The sequence below is a fragment of the Dipodomys ordii genome, unplaced genomic scaffold, assembly GCF_000151885.1.
Source record: "Dipodomys ordii isolate 6190 unplaced genomic scaffold, Dord_2.0 Scaffold39, whole genome shotgun sequence".
NCBI lineage: Eukaryota > Metazoa > Chordata > Mammalia > Rodentia > Heteromyidae > Dipodomys > Dipodomys ordii.
The window spans coordinates 11,145,191-11,156,165 of record NW_012267255.1 but is presented as its reverse complement, the minus strand read 5'-3'; the positions used below and the strand labels follow the sequence as shown (position 1 = coordinate 11,156,165).

The 10,975-nt window shown below is 48.8% G+C and overlaps 2 protein-coding genes across 2 annotated transcripts in view; both read right to left on the bottom strand.

The window, feature by feature from the left end:
* The window catches only part of Kiaa1107 (KIAA1107 ortholog), a 65,146-nt gene extending 61,573 nt beyond the window's left edge, over positions 1–3,573 (bottom strand). The window contains exon 1 of the mRNA XM_013018376.1: positions 3,425–3,573. Within this exon, the coding sequence (XP_012873830.1) occupies positions 3,425–3,573 (149 nt within the window). The remainder of the gene's footprint in view (positions 1–3,424) is intronic.
* Positions 3,574–6,931: 3,358 nt separating this feature from the next.
* Positions 6,932–8,554, bottom strand: LOC105987075 (lysophosphatidylcholine acyltransferase 2B-like). Its single transcript, XM_013018233.1, has one exon. The coding sequence runs from the start codon at positions 8,552–8,554 to the stop codon at positions 6,932–6,934; it is 1,623 nt and encodes a 540-aa protein (XP_012873687.1).
* Between the last annotated feature and the right edge of the window lie 2,421 nt (positions 8,555–10,975).

Genomic DNA, 10,975 nt, shown 5'->3' with positions numbered 1-10,975 from the left:
AGGCTGGCTTTATACAGTGATCCTTAAATCTCAGCTTCTTGAGTAGCTAGGATTACAGGCACGAGCCAATGGCGCCCAGCTCTAATAAACTCTTATCTATCTCCAAGTAAAGACCTAAAAAGCCAGAAGTGGAGCTATGGCTCAAGTGGCAGAGCACTAGCCTTGAGGCAAAAAAGCCCAGGCACAGTGTCCAGATACTGAGTTCAAGCACAGCAAAATAAATAAATAAATAAATAAATAAAAGGAAATGGGAGAGCAGTGAAGCAGAAATGAAGAGACAACGCTACAATATCAGTTTGTACAGCGACTATAGAGAAGGTAGACTTGGATTCCTATGCTGACCATGTGATCTGGAACAAATCATTTTAATGCTTATTGAGTCAGATTGCTAAAGTTCTTATTCTGGTTCCATCTTTTGCAGTGCCGGGACTGACTTCAGGGCCTTGCACTTGTAAGGTAGGATACTATTCCTAGAGTCCTTTTAAAATGCTTTTATTTTTCAGATAGGGTCTCATTTTTGCCAGAGGAAAACCTCCTCCTCCCTCTGGCGCCTTAGAGCTGAGACTACAGGCAGGAACTTTTGTGTCCCTATAAATTCTTTAAAGTTAATTCAAGGCTACTCTAATCTCAATTTGTTAGATAAGGATAAAATAGCTTGCCCCAGGGACAGCAGGAGAAAATAAAGCATCTTTCCAAGCCCAGTACTTAGTAGATAATAGGGTATTTGCTTTTCTTGTCTATTTTCTTTAAAAATTTCCTGAATAACAAACCGTTTATCAAGGAGATGTGATTGTTTTGTCAAATCCCTAGTAATTTTCAAGGTTGTTTCTGAGACAGGATTTAGCTGTGTAACCTAGACTGAGCCACCCAGTAACTGGCAAGCTCAGATCTTGCTTTTATTTTTATTTTATTTTTTTTGGGGGGGGTCCGTTCGTGGGCCCTGAACTCTGGGCCTGGGTGCTGTCCCTCAGCTCTTCAGCTCAAGGCTAGCGCTCTACCACTTGAGCCACAGCGCCACTTCCGGCTTTTTTCTCTTTGCTTATATAGTGCTGAGGAATCCAACTCAGGGCCTCAGGCATGCAAGGCAAGTGTTCTACCACTGAGCCCCCTGCCCAGCCCTTATTTTTATTTTTAAACTTGAAACTGATTCCTGTTTTTTCTCACCCCTCAACATTTCTCATGCTCTGAAGTAACCTAAAATCTAACACAACTTATCTTCTCAAAAATAAATGAAGTCCTTCCAAATCTCCTGTGTAAAATCTCTTCTCCTTGGCTTACTCTCCATATTCAGGACAAGATACATGGTAGGTAATAGCTGATTAATATTTGTGGAATAAACTAATGATACTGCTACACCTGGAAATTTAGAATAGCTAGAAAGGTGGTTGTGTTTTTTATAGTTGTTTAAAAAATACTGCTACATCTATTTTTTGCTTATAATAGAAAGTTACGAGGATGAGGAGAAAATGCTCATGAGCTATACTTTCAACCTCATTTTCCTTATTATAAATTAAGTATGTTACCTTCTTTAAAATCCTATTTTACAGCTCACAAATCAGGCAGCAGAATAAAGCCACTTAAGAAAGGGAGTGTCTCATCCTTAAGAGAGTCATCCTAGAAACAGAACAACTTCAGTCTTAGTTTTTCCTACAGCTTCCCATTAGGGAGATAAAGTGACATCCTGGGTACACAGGCCCAAATGAAGACTTTTTTTTTTTTGCCAGTCCTGGGCACTGTCCCTCAGCTCTTTTTTTTTTTTTTGTCAGTCGAGGGGCCTGAACTCTGGGCCTGGGCGCTGTCCCTCAGCTCTTCAGCTCAAGGCTAGCGCTCTACCACTTGAGCCACAGCGCCACCTGGCTTTTTTCTTTCTGCTTATGTGGTGCTGAGGAATTGAACCCAGGGCCTCAGGCATGCAAGGCAAGCGCTCTACCACTGAGCCACCTTCACAGCCCCTCCTTTAGCTTCTTTTGCTCACGGTTAGTGCTCTACCGCATAAGCCATAGCACCACTCTGGCTCTGTTTATGTGGTAACTGAGCAATCCAACCCAGGGCTTCACATACGCTTGCTATGCAAGCACTCTACCACTAAGCCACATTCCCAGCTAGAACTTTTTTTTTTTTTTAAGTTTGATTTTATCTATGACTAAAGAGGTTGTTAAATGTGGGAAAGTTTCTGATGGCAGATGTTTTGTTTCCGTATTAAAATTTGAACCCAGGGCCTTGTAATTGCTAAGCAGGCCATCCACCATTTGAGCCACAGAAAATGCTTTTTAAAATGAATGCTCAAAGTACATTATACACATATATGAAACTCTTGCAGAATTTATGCTGATAAAAACTTAAAAGTTAAAATGAATTCTACACAGCTGTCAAGATGTGGCCAAGGGCATCAGCAATCCTGGGACCTTGCTATAGCCATGCAAAGTCTTGGCCCTTATCCCAGACCAACTGAATCCGAACTATAGGCTGGGATACGGTATGCCTGTATTTAACAAGCCTTCCAAGGTTCCAAGTGATTCTGATTGCACTAAAAATATTTTGCTGGAAATGGAAATTAACCAGGTCGTCTTGGAATCTCTGTTGATTTTTTTTTTTTACTTTAACCGCATTTCTTACAGTCTGAGGTGGATATTCACGAGGTTTACAGACGTTTAACTTCAATACAACCCTTCATTTGCGTGAGTCTGGCGGGAGCTGAGAGATGATGGGAGCTAGAGTGTACCAGGTGGCCAGGGTGCAGCCAAAAGTATTTCCACACAAGCATTTGGGATCAGAGGGTTTAAAAGGAGCAACCTCAGGCTCTAGTAGTTGGTCCTTTCCTCATTCCAAATTTTCCTAATTTTATTGTTTTTCTTAACAATAAAAAAACGAGAAGGGCTGGGAAGGTGGCTCAGTGGTAGAGCGCTTGCCTTGCATGCCTGAGGCCCTGGGTTCGATTCCTCAGCACCACATAAGCAAAAAGAAAAAAAAGCCAGAAGTGGTGCTGTGGCTCAAGTGGTAGAGTGCTAGCCTTGAGCTGAAGAGCTGAGGGACAGTGCCCAGGCTCAGAGTTCAGGCCCCACGACCGGACCCCCCCTCCCCCCACAAAAGAAATCCGAGAAAAAACAATCCTCAAAAACTGTTTTAGAACTTCCACCCAGAGTAGACGACCGAGCAACACGTCCGTGTTCAGACTACTTTAGCATCAACTGGTGCTGCACGTAACTACTATTTTAAACCACTGTTTTCCTTCCGAAGCCAGTACGTGGCTTCCAAACTCTGCAGGCTGATTGTTTAGGGCGCGCGAAGCCGCCCTCGGAGGCGTGGGGGAGCAGGCGAGCGCCCCACGGCCGCCGGAGGTGGGTAGGGAGGGGGAGGCCGAGGAGGCGGGAGCCCCGGTGGGCGCCGCGGGCACCGCTGCAGCCCGGCTCCCGCCGCCTCCTACCTGAGCAGGTCCCCGCCGAGCCGCTCCGACTCCATCGCCTTCAGCCGGCGCCGTTCCCGGGGCCCCTTCCTTTGTAACCCCTCGCCGCAAACGCCAGGGGACCCCACAAGTGCCGCGGGGGGCGCGCCCCCCTCCTCACAGCGGGCCATGGCCCACCCAGGAACCCCCACGCGTGGCAGGCCCTGGGCTCGGCCACCGCAGACCCTTTAAGGGGAACCGAGGGGGCGTTTCCGACCGGACCCGGCACCCGGGCTCGATCCCGCCCCCTGAGGGAAAAAGCGGCCGCCCTCCTCCCCGTGCAGCCCGCCCCTGGGAGGCGACGGGACGTCCCCGGGGTATGACGTCAGCGCCCGCCTCTCCCGGAGCCCACGTGACCCGCGCGGTGCACGCAGGCGCAGTCACCTGTTTACCTCTGCGCGGGCAGCCTGAATTCCCGCCATCCCCTCTGGCGAAGACCGTCTAGCCACGCCCCCTTCCGGACCTAGGTGTAATCGTCATTTTAATAGGCTTTGTGTGAGCCCGAGGCCGGTTGCCCGTACGTGACTCTGGCCTGCAATCTTAGCTGCTCTGGTGGCTGAGATCTGAGGATCACGCTTTGAAGCCGAACCAGGTAGAAAAGTCCATGAGACGCTTACCTCCGATTAACCAGCACAAAGCTGGAAGTGGAGGTGTGGTTCAAATGGTAAAGCACCAGCCTTGAGTGAAAAAGCTTAGTGACAGCGAGAGACCCTGAGTTCAAGCTCCAGTATTGGCCCATGCGCCAGTTGTGCAGTAAATTCCCAGGGGATTGGATGTGGTGGCATGCCTCTGTAACCCATTAAGCAGGAGGCTGCGCAGGAGGATCAAAAGTTTGAGGACAGCCTGGACAATAGAAAAAAGGTAAAAAAAAAAAAAAAAAAAAAGGGAATTCCTCTCTCCTAGCAGAAATCCCACTTCTTTCAGGAAGGTCAATCATGAGGCTTTAAATGAATGAGGACCCTCACCGTATGACTTCTTGCCCAGTCTATTGATTTAAGTGTTTATCCCATCTAAAAAAACTAAAGTGTTTATCCCATCTAAAAACTAGCTTCGTGAAACTTGTGGGGTTGGGAGGGGAATGACATAGCTAGGGAAGGGGGGAGAGTTAGTGGTTCAATTCCAAGCACAAGGGGGGGAGGGGAACCCTCATAGAAACATAATATTTGAACAACTGACCCGTCCAGCAGGCCAGGTAATTTTGTGGGGGATCCGAGGAGGCACCTCCTAAAAGAACCAAGGGGGGCGAGAGAGGATCGAGACCAAGCGCATTAAGAAAGACAGAGCCGTTCTGAGTCGCGTCAAGGTCTGCTTTATTAAAGTGAGGCAGGGTTTATATACCCGAAGGGACAGGGGAAGGGAAAGAATGAAAAAAAAAACTTTGCAGAAGCAAGGGTGAGAAGTCCCGGGGTCAGGGATGGGTCATGTTTATCCTTTTGGCCGTTGTGCTCATCTTAAAGGTATCTCCTGTGATTTCTTTTATGGTTAGCCAGGTGCCGTTTGCTTAGGGCTGGAGATAAGAGAAGTTTTAAGGTTAGCCAGATGTAGTTTGTTATAGGAAATTATCTAAATGTGCACCTGGGAATTTCCGAGACCGGCTACTTGTTAATTAGGTGTTTGAAAGAGGCCAGAGCATTCTCAGGCAGGTTTCGGGTCTCCAACAAACAACAATCTGGGTACCATAGCCAAGTTGACTTATAAAAGAACCACCATGAGATACGTACATTTGAGAAAAATGTAAAGTACAGGAAACAAAATAATGTCACAAAACTAATTTTGGAAGAAAGGAGGAGTTTCAGTTCTGATGCAGGGTATGGAGAAGTGAGGAAGTTGGCTGGACAAGTTTTATTTGTATTTTGGTGGTACTCGGAACTTCAAGCTTGCTAGGGAGGCAATCTACCACTTGAACCTTGTCCCCTCCCCCACAAGGATTTTTTTCTTAATCCAAGTATAAGTTTTAAGAGGGTTCACCTAAAAACAATTGTTTAGAATGTAGATTACTTTTTATAATATGCAGATGGTCTTCTGTATTGTTTCTATAGGTCTGATCCAACGAGCCCTAGGTTGAAAATAACTGGTGTTACCACCAAAACACATACACACAAATTTGTCTCATTTTCTTAATGCAAAAAGTTAAGAAAGTGTAAACTTTAGGGGCCTATATTAGTTTTATTGTCAGTGTGTCTACATCCCTAAGAAAACTGACTGAGCAGGTCCCTTGTGGCTCATGCTTGTAATTCTAGCTACTCTGGAGGCTGAGATCTGAGAGGATCATGGTTCAAAGCCAGCCTAGACATGAAAGTCCATGAGATTCATCTCCAATTAACCACCACAAAACCAAAAGTGACACTTTGGCTCAAGTGGTAGAGTGCTCACCTTGAACTGAAGAGCTCAGGAACAGGACCCAGGCCGAGTTCAAGCCCCAACAAGAAAAAAAAAAAAGAAAAGAAAACCGACTGCCAGGGAGTAATGGTTTCAGAGTTCAGTCTAGCTGGCTTCTTCCTTTCCCCATTTTTTTCCCTCCATATCTCCTCCCCCATGAGATGGTACTACCTATTTTCAAGGTAGTAGTTAATGCTCTGAGGGAGAACACCTGGAAGACACATCCAGAGGAGTGCTCCTAGGCTATTCTCAGTCCAACCAAGTTAAAAATCAACATTACACAGGGCCCTACTCTTCTTTTATAAGCCCCTTACATGACTCTAGGAGGGTCTCCAGAGATACATTTACTTGGGTATGGTTTGTAAAGCATACAAAAGAGATTTTTTGACCTCAGCTGTTTCTCTGACTAAATATTGCTAACCATGTGGGGATACAGTGTTCCTGAAGACATTTTACAGGGAGGGATGCAACCAAAATGAAACTAGTTAGAGATACAATAACTTGGGGTGAATGAGGCATGTTTATGATTCAGAATCACTACCAAGCTTTGATAGTTTATTGTTCTCTGTCCTGGTGTAGGACTGAATCCCAGGAATCCTTTGCTGATTCATTCCACAGAGAGCTGTGGGGCAGAGGGGAGAGGCCCAAGGTCATCTCACTATGTGATAACATCTTGTAACAGCAAGTATTGAAAGTGTCAGGGCCAGAAAGTAAAGGGTTCAGTCCTCATGGATGCGTACTCAGAGCAAGGGAATATTCACAGTAATGTAGAATGTGCAATAACCATATTTTCTTGTTTGATGCAAATTAGAACATGTCATAATTCCTGCACTTACAACCAATGCTTATATTAGCTTTCCAGAAATTACAATCTATTGTGATTTCTCATTCTATACTTTAAAAAAAAAAAAGAGGAAGCCAAAACATTTATAACTGTTTTAGTGTATTCCCGAGACTACTGTATTTTTGTCTTGTAAAACAGGACTACTTTGTAAAAGAACAAAGAGATATTTATCTAGAGCTGCTACTGCTGCTTCTTTCTTCTTCTTCCTCCTCCTCCTTCTTCTTCTTGGAATACAAATGATAATCTATTACTGTTAGTGGAGCTTTTCAAAGGATCATTTTTATTTCACTACTTGTGTCTACCTGGAAAGTACTGGATCCATTTCCCAAGCTCACTGGGACATTTGAATGCAGCGAAGTGGGCTGGATCTCTGGCGGTAAGGAATAGATATAGGCCGCCTGGAGATCTAAGTATGAATGAAATAACTTGGCATAGGCCGGGTGCTTGAGGGCAAATTTCCGGAAGCTCTTGAAGGAAATGTGTGCCGAGCTCTTCCCAGCCATTTCCCAGAAGAGTCTGGAAACATCCAGATCCGGCACTCCAAAGGCCGCGCGGAGGATAGCGGTGAACTCCTGCTCGGTGATGAAGCCGTCGGCGTCGAGGTCGAAGAGCCGGAAGGACACCTCCAGGATCTTTTCGGTGTCGTCGGGGTTGCACAGGACCGTCAGCCCGATCACGTACTCCCGGAAGTCGATGGTGCCGTCGTGGTTCCGGTCAAAGAAGGCGAAGAGCTGTCTCAAGGGCTCGGTCACGGGCAGTTTCAAGTAATTGGAGAACTCTTCGATGCCGATCTTCCCGCCCTTGGAGGCCACAGCGATGGCGGCGAACTTGTCCAGGTGCTTGTGGATGTCGTCCCAGTCCAGCTGCAGTTTCCGACTGATCTTGGTGAACTCCACCAGGCCCGCCTCCATGGGGAGCCGCAGGGCCCCCGCCGAGATCATCAGCCGGCAGTCCTCGAACGTGTGGTCCGTCACGGGGACCCCCAGGGCGTTGGCCATCTTGACGCGGACGGCGTTGGCGAAGAGCAGGGGATCCCTCCTCTCCTCCGCGCTGGGCACGTGCACGGGCATGAACTCCACCTCCACGCGGGTGAAGGGTTGGCTCAGGGTGAGCACGCACGCCTGCAGCCCCGTGAAGCCCTGCCAGGTCCAGGTCACGGTGTCCAGCGTGTTGGGGTACCGCAGCAGCACGGGCTGCACGGGTACCCCCGGAGAGAACGCCCCCAGCTTGAAGGTGACCAGGCAGGAGCGGTTGGTGCACACGCCTTCGGGGAAGATGAGGATCTGCGGCCATTTCTCGCGAGAGGTCACCCGCTTCAGGATCTCGTTGCGCGTGTTCTTGCGGGAATCCGGGTCCTCGCGGGTGACCAGCACCGGCTGCGTGGACAGCAGGAACTTCCCCGCCACCGGGATCTGCACGTTCTGGCTGGCCGACACCACGGACGGCAGCCCCAGCACCACGCAGGCGATGGCGTCGAAGAAGGAAGAGTGGGGTGCGGTGACGAAGATGGGGGCCTCGTCCCGGCTGGCCTTCTTCCCCTTCACCTTCACCAGGAAGCCGGCGAAGAAGAAGCCCACCCGGAACAGGAAGGTGAGCGTGGGCCTCGTCACGCGCCGCCGCCAGCTCCTGGGGGGCCTGGCCGGCCGCGCGGGGAGGTTGAGCGCCGACAGCGCCGCCACGGGCCAGAGGAAGAGGAAGAGGAAGGCGATGCACGACACGCGCACCGGCACCAGCACCAGGCCCAGGAGGATGGTGGAGGCCCAGCGCCACCGGCTCAGGCGGGTCTGCTGCAGGAAGGGGTTGTCCACGGCCGGCGGGAACAGGGAGCGGGTCCTGTCGTGCACTACTCTGGGCGTCCACGTCTCCTGGCTGCCGGTGGGCAGCGCCATGGAGCCCGGGGCGTGGGGGGCCTGGGGGGCTCAGCTGCAGGCGGGTGGCAAGTGGCTCCGGGCCAGCCTGGCTCCCCGCACACCGTCCTCCACGTCCCCGTGCTCCTTCTGTTTGCCCATAATCAATAATCACGACCCTGCTGGGCAGACGCGGGAGGGGGGGGCGGCGGGGGGCGTAGGGCCCACAAAGTCTGGAGAGTCAGAGAGGATATACTTCCTCCTTCCTTCTTTCCTTCCTTCCTCCCCCCCCATGTTTGCTTCCATCTCTTCCTCCGTCTCCCTTCCTCCCTCCCTCCCTCCCTTTCCATGTTTCCTCCCATCTCTCCCTCGATCCCTTCCTTCTCTCCCTTCCTTTCCATCTTTCCTTCCTTCCCCCTATCCTTTCTTCTTTCCTTCCCTGCCTCCTTTCCATCCTTCCTTCTTTCCCACCTTCCCTCCCTCCCCCCCCTCCTTCATTCTTATGATAGTTCTGGGGCTTGAACTCAGGGCCTGGGAGCTATCCTAAGCTTTTTCACTCAAGTGTGGCACTCTACTAAAATAAATAAAAATGAGATGCAGGTGGGAAATCCTCGGCTTTACCACCAAGGATCCAGCTCAGCTTCTGGCTGCAGAGCTTACACTGGGGGCGCTGGCAAGGGGACTCATTCAAACTCATTTTCATGTCTAGAAGTTGATGACACTCCTTACCTTGTAATATGTTCCCGAGGCTCCAGTATAAGGTAGTACATGAAGAACTGAGCTTCTGTTGACAGTACAGGTTGCTATGGTATAGTGAGAATTCCTGGAGACATTCTACTTCTGTCACAATTAGAACATGTGTGATGGGATCTGAGTAGTTTGTACCATGCCCTGATTTGGCAGTGTCACATTTGTCTCCTATAGGAGAACAACCCTAGACAATGAAGGTAGTCCTTTGTTTTTTATTGTGCCAGTCCTGGGACTTAAATTCTGAGCCTAGGTGCCATCTCTGAGCTCCTTTTGTTCAAGGCTAGCACTCTACTACTTGAGCTATAGCACCACTTCCATCTTTTTCTGTGATTAACTGGAGCTAAGAGTCTCATGGACTTTTAAGCCTAGCTGGCTTTGAACCGTGATCCTCAGATCTCAGCCTCCTGATTACAGGCATTACAGGATTACAGGCATGAGCCATGGGTGCCTGGCTCAGGCTGTCATTATTCTCTCTCTGGTGGCTCTTCCCACTCTTACTTTGAATGTTCATTTCTAATGTGTGTGTGTGTGTGTGTGTGTGTGTGTGTGTGTGTCCTGGGGTTTGAACTCAGGGCCTGGGCACTGTCTCTGAGCTGCTTTTCGCTCAAGGATAGTGCTCTACCACTTGAACCACAGTACCACTTCTGGCTTTTCTCTGAGTAGTTTATTAGGGATAAGAGTCTCATGGACTTTTCTGTCCAGGAAGACTTCAAACTGTGATCCTCAGATCTCAGGCTGTTGAGGAACTAGGATTATAGGCATGAGCCACCAGCACCTGGCTCATTTCTACTCTTTAAGCTAAGTAGATCTCTTAAGGAAAAGTTCCATGTTACCACGTCCATCTTTCTCTTACATCTCTTCAACAGAACAGAGCAGAAGTTCAGGTAAACTCTTCTGTTATAACCGGGTACCAGAGGCTCACACCTGTAATCCTATCTACTCAGGAAGCTGAGATCTGAGGATCGTGGTTCAAAACCAGCCCGGGCAGGAAAGACCGTGAGACTCCTATCTCCAATAAACCACTAGAAAACCGCAAGTGGCCCTGTGGCTCAAGTGATAGAATGCTTGCCTTGAGCTGAAGAGCTGAGGGACAGCGCCCAGGCCCAGAGTTCAAGCCCCGAGACCAAACAAAAAACACTCTTCTGCTATAACATTAACAATAGGCTTTATCTGTGGTTTCAGGTACCTGTACTCAATCATAGTTTTGATTTCACAAATCATAAGCTTTGATTTGTGTGCCTGTTTGAGTTGTGTGAAGAAGTCAGGCACTGTTTCAGCTCCTCCCCTTTGTGTAGCATATCAGGGCTGAATACTCCTCAACCCACCAGTGACTCCCTTACTAATAGCTCACTTTGTAGCCATCCCAGTGATGGGATCCACAGATACACGGCCCTGGCAGTGCACTGTTGGTGTTCCAACTGTACTATGGCCCCAAAGTGTGAGCATAGCGATGGTGGAAATCTGAATATGCCAAAGGGAAACCACAGAAGGGCTTCCATTGGGAAGAAAAAAAAATCATATGACGGGAGTCAGTGGCTCATGCCTGTAATCCTAGCTACTCAGGAGGCTGAGATTTGAGGATCGAAGTTCAAAGCCAGCCCAGGCGGGAAAGTCTGTGAAACATTTATCTCTAATAAACCACTCAGAAAACTGGAAGTGGTGCAGTGGCTCAAGTGGTAGAGCACTAACCTTAAGCTGAAGAGCTGAGGGACA